General features: G+C 39.7%; 1 protein-coding gene across 1 annotated transcript in view; it reads left to right on the forward strand.

Moving 5' to 3' along the window:
• The first annotated feature begins 2,700 nt into the window (after positions 1–2,700).
• Positions 2,701–15,357, forward strand: part of MYH15 (myosin heavy chain 15) — a 64,177-nt gene continuing 51,520 nt past the window's right edge. The window contains exons 1-10 of the mRNA XM_083170789.1: positions 2,701–2,791; positions 4,553–4,656; positions 6,373–6,516; positions 8,582–8,738; positions 10,219–10,246; positions 10,730–10,835; positions 11,944–11,952; positions 12,925–13,017; positions 14,575–14,638; positions 15,228–15,326. Of these exons, the coding sequence (XP_083026915.1) occupies positions 2,701–2,791; positions 4,553–4,656; positions 6,373–6,516; positions 8,582–8,738; positions 10,219–10,246; positions 10,730–10,835; positions 11,944–11,952; positions 12,925–13,017; positions 14,575–14,638; positions 15,228–15,326 (895 nt within the window). The remainder of the gene's footprint in view (positions 2,792–4,552; positions 4,657–6,372; positions 6,517–8,581; positions 8,739–10,218; positions 10,247–10,729; positions 10,836–11,943; positions 11,953–12,924; positions 13,018–14,574; positions 14,639–15,227; positions 15,327–15,357) is intronic.

The raw sequence follows: 15,357 nt of genomic DNA on the forward strand, positions 1-15,357 counted from the left end.
GCTCGGAGGCCTCTGCAGGTTGCGGCCTAGCTCATACCCTGAAGCCGCGGCCTAAATTTGTGACCGACCAAACGCCGGGCGCCATCTTGGAGGCTGCGGCCCCACTAACCCCGCCAGCCTTGCACCGGGACCTGACGCCGCAGAGGAGAACCGGGGGACACAGAATACTCCTACCCGCTCTTGCCTCCTCACACCAGACTGACAGACGCTGCGCTGCTCCCGGAGACGGAGCTGAGACGCAGCAAACCACAGACCGGACGCCATCTTGGGAGTTGCACCCCCACACACCCAGGCAGCCCCGCACAGTACCCTCAGCCGGACACCGCCGGGAAGGTAAGCGGGAAACCCACACCATACCCGCCCGACGCCACCCACCCCCACCCCATATGCCACCTTTAAACGCCGGATCCAGCAATAAAATAAAACGTTTGGAGGCGTTTTATACTGACATTTAGTTGAATTCACTTTTAAAATATATTATATGGCTCTCACTGAAATAAATTTCCAAATATTTTGCTTTCATGGCTCTCTTAGTCAAAAAGGTTCCTGACCCCTGTTCTAGTTCATTCTTTCTGACAAAATCCTTCTTAGATGGACAAAACCATGTGCACTGCAGGGGGGCAGATGTAACATGTGCAGAGAGAATTAGATTTGGGTGAGTTATTTTGTTTCTGTGCAGGGAAAATACTGACTGCATGATTTTACACTTCAATATAGATCTCACTTTGAAGAAAAACCCCACCCAAATCTAATTCTCTCTGCACAAGTTACATCTGCCCCACCCGCAGTGCACATGGTTTTGTCCATCTAAGAAGGATTTTGTCAGAAAGAATGGACTAGAATAACCCCCTAGGTTTTATATTCCTTCCTGTGTAGTATATGGGAGTAGCAAGGCTTCAATGGACTACCTATATCATTTTATACCATATTCTATTTAAGGGGGGTATTTTATCGCCGGCGACCATCTCCCCACGGGGGAAATGGTCGCTGGGCCCTATTCAATGCGGTCTTCCCCGACAGCATTGAGCAGGGTTTCTCGGCAGAAGGAGCCCGACTTCACAAGCTTTCGGGCTAGTTTTGCCAAGAACGGCCGGGAAGTGACGAGCTGCCGGCTGCAGCTCGCCTCTTCCTGGCTGCAACTCACGGCCACGTCCCCTTCTCGCTCCCCGGCAGGCAGGACCGCCTGCATGTTCTCGGTCAAGCTGACCGAGAACGGGACAGGGTCACGGCGAGCTCGACCGCCGTGACCTAAACATTGAAGTCTATTTAGATTAATGCAACATTTACTTTATAGAATATCACCAAAAATGCCAAGGATTACTTTTATTTGGACTGAGGGCCCTTTTCTACAAGAGCTTACCATCTAATAACACAAGTTTTTAGAATTGAACCATCCACAGAAGGACAGATATTGGACATAGGGTTGACAGTAATAAGTTTGACTGGCGATATGTTGACCACTATTGGTCAACAGATGAAAAAGTTTGACATACCTTAGGTGGACGTGATTAAAAAGTTGACACAAGCTATAGGTTGACATCGAAAAGGTCAACATTGGTTTACATTATTTGGAGTGTCTATGTAGATATAGGTCAACATGGACACAGTATAGGTGCACTGCATTCGCTCACCATGCTTCGGGCACGTTGCCTCACTACGCTCGGCACACTATTATAATGTAAGTCTATGTCCAGTTGCATAGTAAAAAATAAAAAAAAACACCTTAAAAAAAACCATGAAAAACTCGAGGCATGACAACCTCTTTTATGTGGCAATAATAATAATAATGATATCTTTATTTGTCATAAAATGCCCACATACAATGAACATTAAACGAAAATATGGTTATTGGGGCTAATTCAGCATCAGTTATAGAAGCGTGAACATCGCAAACAGGCAATTTTCACACTTCTGCACATGTGCAGCATGAAACCTCAAAGTGTGATTTGAGTGACAGCGGCCGTAGTCAAGGGGACAGGAATACTGCGTTAAGGGGCATACTCCACACCACTTTCAGGTAGGCTGCATGACCTCACATGCGCTGCAACCTGGAACACCTGTTGCAGTGACTTCTGCAATGTGATTGCAGCGCAGGATAGGACTTTTCACCCTGTGCTGCTGCGCAAAGACTGCAGTTTTAGGAAAACTGCAACTGATGCTGAATTATCCCTTTTTTTATTTTTATAGATAACTTGATTGTATATTAGTACAGACCTTCTCAGCAAATAAATATTCCAACTCTTTACTTTGCCAACAACTTCAAAATGAATTCTGTGATAAGAAAATATTTTATCACATGTATTTGTGGCATGTGATTAGGAAAACAATTTCTTTGTTCCATTAGGTCATTTATCAACTATGTACCAACAATGAAGTGAGACAAACAAGAGCCTGATAAGCCACTCCCCCCAAAACTGCATGTATAATGTCACCAATCTACCAGCACCCGACAGACTAATTTAGAATCAACCAAAAGTTACCGGGACTTGCTGACCTTGGAGACCTCATATAAAAGACAGGACTCACGAAGAGCAGGTTATTGAATCATTTCCTTGTCCGTGTATGTACAGGTCCTTCGACCTTCTATCCACATATTTGTATGTATATTATTATTTGTACCCTATAAATATATTATATTTGACTTTGTGAACATGTTTGTTTCACAGTGACTGATATTGTAGATCATTACAAGCTGCCAAAATGATGGACATGTCAGACTTCGGGGAGGCAGCGACCTTCCTGAGAAAGACTGATAAAGAGTTAATGATACAGCAGACGGTGGCTTTTGATGGCAAGTTCACTTTTTATTTTACTTCATTTTATTACGAGTTTGTTTTAGAGATGTGCAGGTTCGGATGTACCCGGATCTACTTGGATCTTAAAGCGGGATCTTATTGGCTATTGGCTGTCACATGTTTTGGCTAGCCAATGTCCAAACTTGCGCTAATTTGGCGCTAAGAACAGAGTTTCAATCCGAACCCACACATATCACTAGTTTGTTTTGTGTTTTACAAATGTTCTGTCTGTATATGACTTTATAACGACCTTGCAAAGATTCACATAAAGTTATTAAGGAAAATACGGCATTAGTAACCATTGTGCTACTGTGACATTTTGGGGTAAATTTACCAAGATTGTAGTTCTATTCAAGATGGGGTGTTGCCCATAGCAACCAGTCATATACTACTACTTATTTATTTAGCACCTACTAGAACATAATATATAAAATCTGATTGGTTGCTATGGAAAACATCCTATCTACAATAGAACTCCCTGCTTAGTAAATTTACCCCGTTTAGTTTCATAAAGAATTGTTCTTGATTTTCTGGGATACTTTTATCTTTTACAATTAATCTTCAGTACATTTATATTATTTTTGGCTTTGTTGAAGATGAGTGTATAATATTTGGCAACAATGTATGTAAATATGTATATAATACTTATTTAATTGTAACAATGAATTAATTCATAAAGCAATACATAGAATCATAATCTATATGCATCATTATCCTTGTCATTTCCATTATGAAGGTAGAATTTGAATGTGGTTTTGTGAAGAGAAAAATTCCCCAAAAGATGGAATATTCATCTATTACACTCTTCATTCAGACCAGTGTGTATTTATCAGCTTTTATAATATAAATTACCATCTCAATAAACTTGCTGCTGTCTTCAAAAAGATTATTATAGAATTGAATGCAGTTGAATCATATTTAAATGAATCAATGTATTGTTTTTTTATGTATGAATTACTATAATGAAAACTATTTTAAGCAGGATATAATGGCAGACCATTTTGTGAAATGCCCAATTTTACTGCAAAATTGGACATTTACAAAGTCAGGTAATGCAATAGCATTTCACCTCTGAATAAGAGTTGCCGGTAAAAAGTCAGATCCAGATGTTTTGGCCATGTACAACCAGCCAATGTAATGGGAGCTAAGTTTTATAGTCGGGCATAATTTGATGGTTTGTTTGGGTGAGTTCTATTTGATAATGTTCAAAATGAATTATAAGTACACACCCCGTTGTAACAAACATTGTAAAAATATTTACCACCTTATAAATGCAAAATTATACTTATTTCTTTCAAAATAGCTGATGGACTGTAGATCCCCCCGCCCCCCTATTGACTGCATCTTATGTGCATCGCTACACTAATCAGATGCACATGCAGATTCTGTTGATTAAAATGATATGCAGCATGCCTATATTCTGTATGTAATTACGCTACAATATTTCCTAGCCAAAGAGTGTAACATAATTTGGTATGCAGATACAGTAGCAATTGCACACAAACTACAGGCAAGCCACATAGCATGTATGTGACACCATATAACTGGGAAACACTGTAGAAGAACATTTTTATGCAGCTACAATCGTAATTATATACACAATATAGTCATTTTAACAAGCTGAAGCTTCTTATGTGTCCGATTGGCTTAAGATACATTTATGTACAGTACATAATTGTAACAAACGCTATTCCTAACTTCATGGCATTAACATTTAAATATATTTTGTAATGTAAATTATATGGTTTATTGAACAGGAAAGAAAAAGTGTTGGATACCTGATGAAAAAGAAGCTTATCTGGAAGCTGAGATTAAGGAGACAGCTGGAGAAAAAGTCACTGTTGAAGTTGCTGGTGGAAAGGTATACAAAGTGTTATTTATTTATTTTTATTTATTAACAGTTTCCTAATTCCTATATAGCATGGCATATTCCTTTACAGTAGGAGACAGTGATACAACAAACTGGGTATTTATGGACAGTCAAAAGGTATAAAGGCCCTGCTCGCAAGCTTTCTATCTATAGGGAAATAGACATTGATACACAAGGATAGATATTCTTTATTGCATAACGTCCACCAGAATGCAAAGGTTCCTGGTGTGTTGTATGATACGGTGACCCAGCAGTATGACCAGGGGTCAGGAGGATGGAAAATTTGAAAAGAGAGAGGATATGTGTGGCCATTACAGTGGGGATGTGATTGGATAGGAACGGTATATGAAGGTTAAGGGGGAAATTTACTAAATGAAGTTTGTAAAAAAATAGGTGTATTTGTAGTTAGAAATACACTTATTTTTGACATATACTATCCCGAAAATACGGCAATTCGTATTCGTATTGATGTGCTATCAATACGAATATGAATTGCCGTATTTTCGGGATAGTAAATGTCAAAAATAAGTGTATTTCTAAATACAAATACACCTATTTTTTTTTACAAATTTCCTTTAGTAAATTTCCCCCTAAGTGTCTGGTTCTGGAATTTGATAAGCTTGCCTGAAGAGGTGAGTTTTCAGGGAATGCTTGTAGGATTGGAGATTGGAGGAGAGTCTTATTGTGCGTGGAAGGGCATTCCACAGTGCTGCCCGAGGAAAGTCCTGCAATCGGGAATGGGAGCGAGTAATGAGTGTGGATGAGAGACGCAGATCTTGTAAGGAGTGGAAGAGGTCGTGTTGGAAGATATTTTGAGGTAAGAGAGGAGATGTATGTTGGTGTGGTTTGGTTTATGGCCTTGTGTGTAAGTAAAAGTATTTCTTATTGCATAGAGTAGAATACAGGTAACTAAAGTGTTCAGTATCAAAGGGGTTATTTCGCAGTTTAGTACAAATAGACAAAATCTGCATACACACTATGCAATAAAGGGAAACAACAATATAGTTAATAATTTCCCTTGAACATCCCGCAGCTACAGAATGAACAATACAGTGCATACACACTGAATGAGTTCAAATGATAAAGACAAATAAATTGTTTGCTTTACCATGACCATCTTGTTTTATAAAAAATGGATCTTTATCTTTATCATTAGTATACGTTGAACGATATGCACCTAGTCATAAACAACATAGGCAAAACTTGACTGCATGTAGAGAGGAGAAAGAGGGTCGTTAACGACCCATGTTAGCACGCATCATTATTGGTATCATTTGTACACACTGAACGATATGCACAATAATATCTTAAATGATATCGTTATCATGCCTATTGTCTGCCTTTATCGCATATAGAGTACGGGGCTTTACATCCCCTCTCTGCAGCCTAACCCTAACCTCTCCCCCCTGACCTAACGTGAACGCTCCATGAATACTTACATTTGGTATGCCGGCAATTGGGATTGTAACGCTGGTATCCTCAGCAATGTCGACATTCTGGCGCTACTTGGGATGCCGGCATCGGTATTGTGACTGCCAGCATCCCATGCGCCTGGACGCTGACCACATCTCCTTCATGGCCCATCCTAATGTCCATGGTTTATGTAAGAACTGAAACATTGGCTATGAAAATCTGCAACTCATTACACTTATTACAGGTGTTAAGCACGCATATGCTAAATATTGCCCATTTGTACCCTTTCTCTAGACTGTTGTAGTAAAAGAAGCAGATGTTCAACAGATGAACCCTCCAAAGTTTGACATGATGGAAGATATGGCCATGTTAACTCATCTGAATGAAGCCTCTGTGCTGTCTAATCTACGCAGACGCTACGCAAACTGGATGATCTATGTAAGTAACCCGGGTCATTCCTTATACAGTATTGGTCAGTTGCTGCATTCTACTGCTGTATATAACAGATATTTGTTACTTTATTTTGCATGACTTTGTTATGTTGCCCAGCTATTGTTGTATGCTGGTTTATAATTACATTTCCAGTGTGTATGGTGTTTATAGTGCAGTGACATGCGGTGAGGACAGTGGTTGGTGAGGCACTGGCAGCAGAAAGCAAAATGACTTGGTGCAGGGGAGCGGCAGGTCCTACAAACATCAAGGGTGCCATAGCAGCTGCATATCCTGCACGTGCCACTGCGCTCAACCTCCATATACACATAATGCACCATACACTTATGCCCCACATGATTAATGCCCATATACACATAAGGCACCGTACACATATGCCCCACATGATTAATGCCCATATACACATAAGGCAGCGTTCACATATGCCCCACATGATTAATGCCCATATACGTACACATAAGGCACCATACACATATGCCCCACATGATTAATGCCCATATACACATAAGGCACCGTACACATATGCCCCACATGATTAATGCCCGTATACACAAAAGGTACCGTACACATATGCCCCACATGATTAATACACTTACTGTATGCCCCACATGATTGATGCCCACATACACATAAGGCCTTGTACACATATGCCCCACATGATTAATGCATATATACACATAATGCACCATACACTTATGCCCCACATGGTTAATGCCCATACACACATAAGGCCTTGTACACTTATGCCCCACATGATTGATGCCCATATACACACAAGGCCTTGTACACATTTTCCCCACATGATTAAATGCCCATATACACATAATGTTCCTTACATATATCCACACTGTCTGCTCCCGGCTCTCACTTATCAGCAGCCGGGATCAAACTTTCAGACATGTGGCGCCCGGCACCTGCATTCTCCCATATACCTTGTCGTCCCTGCCCTCAGGCTACCAAATACGCTCAGGCTCCGGGCATGGCGCCTACGGGGTTGGGAGCCATCTACGCCAGGCATGCATGGATGGGGGTGCGGTGATCCGGGCGGAGGAGGTACATGCAAAGTCCCATGCACCAGCCGGGGACCGGGAGCCGTTGTGTCGATACGTGTAGCCTCCAGGTAGGGAAAGAGGGGGGGAGGGCAGAGGATCTTGCACCCACAGTGTGGGGAAGGCAGGGGCTGGGGTGCGGAGATCCGGGCGGAGAAGGAGGTACATGCAAAGCCCCACGCACCAGCCGGGACCGGGGAGCCGTTGTGTCGGTACGTGTAGCTGCCGGGTAGGGAAAGAGGGGGGGAGGGCAGAGGATCTTGCACCCACAGTGTGGGGAAAGCAGGGGCTGGGATGCGGAGATCCGGGCAGAGAAGGAGGTACATGCAAAGCCCCACACACCAGCCGGGGACCAGGGAGCCGGTGTGTCGGTACGCATCGGCCTGCATGTGTTCCCAGGGGAATGCACAGCGTTTTCATGGGTACACCCATAAAATGCTGGGCATTCCCCTCCTCTGGCCCGGTGTCCAGCAATCGCCAAAGCCATTCGCTGCCAAGGTTTGTTTGCACATGTGCAGAAATGTGCATGCGCAAACCCTGACCATTGAGGCTGGTCCGCTGCCCGACCCCACTGCCTGCCACCCACCCACCACCGCCGCAGTGCCTATGTGGGGGCCCTGGGGCGACTGTCCCTGTCGCCCCGAGGATAATCCGGCACTGGATCGATAGTAAAACAATGGGCATCCCATAGTTGCTTCTTCATATAAGAAGCGGATCTGAGACACCTTCAGTGGACATCTCTATACAAAACCTGATGGCAGCATCATTTGCATATGTGTGCACAGGCACTGCATACAATTGTGCAGCTGCGATGGCCTGTGCATTCATCTCTGGATCTCACTCTACTCAAATGTCATTTATTTTATCTTTGAAGATTTGCTTAATTTAGTTGTTTTTTTTTGCCAAGCCGAATGTTTAGTAACATGAATAATAATAATAACAAGCTTAACCAGTTATGCACCACTTACTGAGTCAGATGATATCATTTGTTTCCTACACTTCAGACCTATTCTGGGCTTTTCTGTGTAACTGTGAATCCCTACAAGTGGCTTCCAGTCTACAAGACTGAAGTGGTTGCTGCCTATAAGGGAAAGAGACGGTCTGAAGCCCCGCCTCATATCTTTTCCATTGCTGACAATGCTTACCATGACATGTTGCGCAGTAAGTATATTTTTATATCTTATACTTTGTAAACAAGTCACAGGTCATTTCCAAATATATGAAATCCGTTATTAAGGGAAAGATGTATTATGCCAGGTAAAGTGATCCGGTGGAAGGTAATACACCAGCCAATCGGCTGTGTTTAAAAAAAAAGGCAGTTAGGAGTTGATTGGCTAGTGTGTTATCACCTTCCACTTTATCACTGCTTTATCACTTTACCAGGCTTAATATATCTGCCCCTAAGTGTGGTCTTCATCGATGCTTTATGCATTGGTTCTGGAAAGCGTGCTAATAATACTTTTTTTCATTGCTATATTGCTGAACAAAACAAAACATTATGCGCGAATTCAGGAATAGTAATTACCTAATAAGATATCATAATAAGATATCATACCTCCCAACTGTCCTGCTTTCCATGGGAACAGTCCTACCTGGGGCCGCCGGTAAGGGGGAGCAGTTGGGAGTCCCCCCAGCCTGAAACAAATAGACGCTGTGAGCATGCGCACAGCGTCTATTCAGCGATGCAGAGGGGTGGAGAACAGGGGCATGGCCTGAGGACACATCATCCCGTGAGACCATGCCCCCCTTTCCATAGACCACACCACAAGTGTCCCGATTAGCGAGACACAGATGTTAGGAGGTATGAGATATGGTTATTTGTGTGAATGCAAAATGCTTTGCTTCAGTCAGAGACTATTTCTTTTAGCCACGGTTAATTATGATGGGATATTTGATCTTCAGGGGCTATTTAATTATAACCCGCAATCAGCCCAGAGTCTACAGTTAGGGCCTGATTCTGGTTCACTCCCAAAAACAAACTTCTTCTTTAATGGACATGTGCACTGCAGGTGGGGCAGATGTAACATGTGCAGAGAGAGTTAGATTTGGGCGAGTTATTTTGTTTCTGTGCAGAGTAAATACAGATTGCTTTATTTTTACACTGCAATATAGATATCAGTTCGAAGTACAAACCCCACCCAAACCTAATGCTCTCTGCACGTTACATCTGCCCCCTGCAGTGCACATGGTGTTGTCCATTAAAGGAGTTTGCTTTTCGAGTGAACCAGAATTAGGCCCTTAGGTAGTAGGAAAGGGGGTGGGTTAGGGTCAGGCTACAAGGAGGAAGGGATAGGCTGCAGAGGCTGAGGTTTGGGATTAGGCAGGGAGTTGTAGGGTTAGGCTGCAGGGGGAGAGTTAGGTTCAGGTTGCAGGGATGGAGGGGTAGGTTTATTTACCAGACCCCTTCAAGGATTCTGTGTACCGGGAGGCCTCAGTCGGTCTTCTGACCACCTGCATCCCGATTGCCATTTACACATATGCATTTCCTTTTGCCTTTTTTTTCCTTTACTGGTTTTCCTGTGCTATTGTCTTGTGTGAAAAAACCCCAGTTTTATGTTTTCATGATTCATGTTTCATGTTTTCAGAATATTTTGTGTAATAAATTTGAGACTCTAATTGCAAATCTGATTAACTTTGTTAGATCGGGAAAACCAGTCAATGTTAATCACGTGAGTAGTTCAAAAACACTTATAGAATGTATCTGTTTTAATATGTCTATCCTACTAAATGCTATGTTTCAATCTTTCTTTAAGATTTGAACTCATCCTTACGTCTTTAAGTTTTACTAATCACTCACTAAAACTAATAATACATTTATTTCCAAAGTTATCAAAGCTCTAAATAACAAAATAATAATAACATAATGCAGTTTGCTGTGATTTTATTAAACGTTTAGTGTAAAGTATCCTTTTGCTGCAATATTTATTTACCTGAAACAATTATAGGAACAGTATTTATAGTAAAAAGTTTTATACAATATATTGTATATTCAAAAGTGAGCATGAAATATTAAGGAATTTTCCTTTACTGATTTTCTGCACTTTGTTTTATACATTTGTTTTAGAAATACAGTATATTTTTTGTTTTGGTACTATTATTATTTTCTTTTATGGAAAATTGTTAAAGGGATGTTTTTTCGAACATGTTCTTAGTGGAGAATCTGGTGCTGGCAAGACTGTCAATACAAAACGTGTCATTCAGTACTTTGCAACAGTTGCTGCAATTGGTGACCCCACTGGTAAAAAGAATGTAAGTACTGTTGTAAATATTGTGACTTCTGTTTTTATTTGCACCGTGTAATTTGGTACAACTGAAATTCAGTATCCTAGGATTGGCTTATAGCATCCTCAGGATAAATTGGTTAGCACACTTTGGGCAAATGTATCAAGCTTCAAAAAAAGTGATAAAATGAAGAGTAATAATCAGCCAGCCAATCAGCTCTTATCTGACATGTTACAGCCTGGGGTTGAAAAATGACAGGTAGGAGCTGATTGGCTGGTTGTATTATTTTATCTTGCAGATGTGCATTTTATCTTTTACTAGACTAATTTTATAGTTTGTGTGTAAGATATATTTAAAATTCTGAATATTTATATGGAATAAGAGATTAGCAATTTAATGAAAATCTTGTTTGATTTTTTTTTCTGTTTGACAGCAACCAGCAACAAAGACTGGGGTACGTGCACCAAATTTCTGTAACTTTTAATACTGTATTTTGTTGTATATTAACTGACCATTCTACAGTTAATAGTGTACTATACCTTAGTTTTGTCAAGTATTATTTAATGTTCTTATAATAGTTTAGTACAGTTGTTTCCAACCTCGGTCCTCAAGTCCCCCCAACAGTTTTCCAGGTGTCCTCACAGAATAGTAAATGAAATAATTAGCTCCACCTGTGGATCTTAAAATGTGTCAGTGAGTAATGCGTAAACCTGCCAGGTGACCTGGAAAATGTGAACTGTTGGGGGTACTTGAGGACCAAGGTTGGGAGCCACTGGTTTAGTGACATACTAATGGCATTGAAGGCTGGAGAAGTTGATTAACTTTAGAGGGAAATTCATTTAGGAGAACAAAAGACAGAACCTTGGAGAGTCCAGATGTAAATGTGGTGGTGAAGAAATGTGGAGGCAGGTTTAGAGATGAGAAGGGAAGGTGTATTTAAATTAAAAGGGGTTGTTAAACCAAGCATAGAAGAGGAGGAGGAGAGGGAATTGAAAGTGGTGAAGAGGCCGTAAAAAAAAAAACCGCTGTATGTATATATATATATATATATATAGATATATATATAGCTATATATATCTATATATACATACATACTGTTTATTTATATATGTACTTTACTTTGTATATGCATTGAAATACAAAGATGTTGCAAGTATTTGTTATGGTTATCATGAAATCTGAACATTGTAACTTTTCAGTCTGCCTCGTCCATTACCCAGTAACAACAGCGACCACTCCCTCACTCTTCTCTCCCCTACAGTATGTGCGGTCTTTAACTTTAATAACTCACCTATCCCTATTTCAGTCCATCATCTTCTATTCTCTCCTTCAACATCTACAAGCTCTCTCACTTGATGGTCTTATCTCCTTCATTACCATTCTCTCCTAATTTCCTGTCTACTACTACTACTACTACTACTGAACTCTCTACGCTTCCCTGGACTCTCCTGACCTAGACGGCACTTTTAGCTTACTAGGGGCCTCCACATTGGACCTGGAACACCACTCTGTACTGTTAGTTCCATGTTCTAAGCATCAGTGAAGGAAAAACAGAATTTCTTACTCACCATAAAGTCCATCTGGGGTACGCTGAGCCATTACCTCTGGGGTTAGTGTAGGTTGCTTTTGGAGTCTGGCACTAAAACAGTTAATCTATTTGACTATAAGCTCCTTCCCCTACATATCTCCTCCCCTTTCAGCAGCACTTCAGTCTACCTTTAGCAAAGCCACACAAAGGAATTAAAAAAAACACAACTTGAACAAGGGACTATGTCATCAGAACCCAAAAAATAAAGGGACGGATCTCAGCGTACCCAGATGGAAGAGATTTTTTACAGTGAGCAAATAATCCTGTTTTCTCTTCCATCCACCTGGGGTACGCTGGCGCATTACCTCCTGGGATTTCCCAAAGCAATCTATTAAAGTGAGGGAGTGTCCATGATGGCCGCTATTAAAATTTTTGAAGGGCAACACTGAGGTCCTTTGGTCCAAAAGTAGGGAAGTGATAAAATTTAGACAAGGTGTGTACTTATGAACAGGTAACCACCCATACAGTATAAAAGTACAATACAAAGTACAGTATATATACAGTATGTAATGAAATAATTGTTTATCTCTGTTTTAGGGAACCCTGGAAGATCAAATCATCCAGGCAAACCCTGCCCTAGAAGCCTTTGGAAATGCCAAAACTCTAAGAAATGACAATTCTTCCCGTTTTGTAAGTCTTTCATAATTTGCTGTTTCCAGACTGTGAAACCATCATTCTGACATAAATTATAAATGGTTTTAAAAGACTGTATATTAGTGAATTATGGAAGCTCTTTATACATGTAATGATGTTAATCTATCAGTTTACTACAAATTGCATATAACATATTTTTTCATTTCTGTGATAAGAAGAAATTGCCTTCATTTATTATCCTTTTTTTTTGTTACTTGCTTATGATATAAGATTATCTCCTGACATAAAACACACACACACATATGCTGAATAATTATAATCTTTATGCACAGATAATGGGTCTCGATATGAATCATCTCATATTGTTCTATTTTCTCTAAATTGTTTATTTTTATATACTATATATATATATATAATATATATATTTTAAATATGAAAAACAGGGGGAGGTTTGTGTCAGCGCCTGCTGTTTAAAGAATTGTTTACACGGTTCTCTTAAAAAATATATACATTTAATTAGAGTAAGAAATATAAGTATAACAAAATACCATTCATATAATTACATACATATAATAAAAATAATAAAAGAATATCTCATATTGTGAATCAATTAGCAGCAGAAAAACTTTTTTTCTTTTTTAGGAGGTATAATTTGGCGACAGTCCTGTAATAAGGTAAATGAATGCTGATGTTAATATTACCATCCCTTGGCGCAAGTTGTTGTGTTGGCCAGTTCGATATCTTGTGACGCTTTAAGGTTCTGTTTGCCTTATAATTTCAAAGGCTCAAGGGTCCTGAATCGACAGTCATGAGCGATTTATCTATTGCTGATCCATCCTTTACCACACAAGTGACCTGGTTCATCTTTTCATCCCTGAGACGTCCACCTTCAAAAAATATTCTTCCTGGACACTTCAAAATATTCTGGGTTTCCAATTATCCCTAATTGTTCCAAGGAGAAGGAAATTAGGACTGTCGATTCAGGACCTTTGAGCCTTTGAAATTATAAGGCAAACAGAACCTTAAAGCGTCACAAGATATCGAACTGGCCAACACAACAACTTGCGCCAAGGGATGGTAATATTAACATCAGCATTCATTTACCTTATTACAGGACTGTCGCCAAATTATACCTCCTAAAAAACCTAAAAAAGGAAAAAAAGTTTTTCTGCTGCTAATTGATTCACAATATGAGATATTCTTTTATTATTTTTATTATATGTATGTAATTATATGAATGGTATTTTGTTATACTTATATTTCTTACTCTAATTAAATTTATATATTTTTTAAGAGAACCGTGTAAACAATTATTTAAACAGCAGGCGCTGACACAAACCTCCCCCTGTTTTTCATATATAAATATTTTGGGTTTGTGACTAAACCCTGTGTCAGCTGCCTTTAATTGCGCAGCGCACACCACAAATTTTTCTTCCTATATATATTTTAAAGATGCTACATATGTTTGTATTACCATATATGTAGCACAATATATATATATATATATATATATATATATATATATATATATATATATATGTGTGTGTGTAATGTTTCTTTATCTTATGTATTATCTATTTTTGTTTACTTCAGGGTAAATTCATACGAATCCACTTTGGGACCACTGGCAAATTGTCTTCTGCTGATATTGAAATTTGTAAGTTAGCATATATATGATGTTGTTCTTATGTGCATATTGCCGGAATTACTATGCCTAGTCTTCACCTGAGTGTCTTATGTTGCTGTCAAAATTCCAATTTAAGCATTAATCATAATATAGCAAGTTTTAGCTGTTACAGACCCTCCAACACAACCCCTTCCACCAAGTAAAACAAAAATTCTTTGCTCCTGAACTTTTTACATAATTTAGGATTGCCATCACCTGTGTTGGACTAGTTAATTCATGAAAAGGATTTTTTTTAACACAGTTGACAATTTGTCCAGTTTGGGATAACAACCCTTGTGTAACTACATGGTGGGGTTCCCGCCCCATCACTGAACCACATAATTGTTAATGTGCCGGATAACTCTGCATAGTGGCTTGTTAAAAGTTAAGGGTGGGAGCTGTGTCACCACATCTATGGCACCAGTCAAGTGTCATATTCATCACATTGTTGTAAGAACATACAGAATGCACCCTGTACAACCATAGCAAAAAGATCACATTATCCATCATCTTTTGTCAATTTTATGTTAACGTGGATCATTTTATACATTTTGTGCTTTTTTTTTATTATTATTGATAGATTTATTGGAAAAATCCAGAGTAATTTTTCAACAACCTGGAGAACGAAGCTACCATATCTTCTACCAGATAACTAGTGGGAAAAAGAGTGAGCTACAAGGTGAGACACAATACATAGGCGCTAATATCAT

The sequence above is a fragment of the Crinia signifera genome, chromosome 2 (genome assembly GCF_055691185.1).
Source record: "Crinia signifera chromosome 2, ASM5569118v1, whole genome shotgun sequence".
NCBI lineage: Eukaryota > Metazoa > Chordata > Amphibia > Anura > Myobatrachidae > Crinia > Crinia signifera.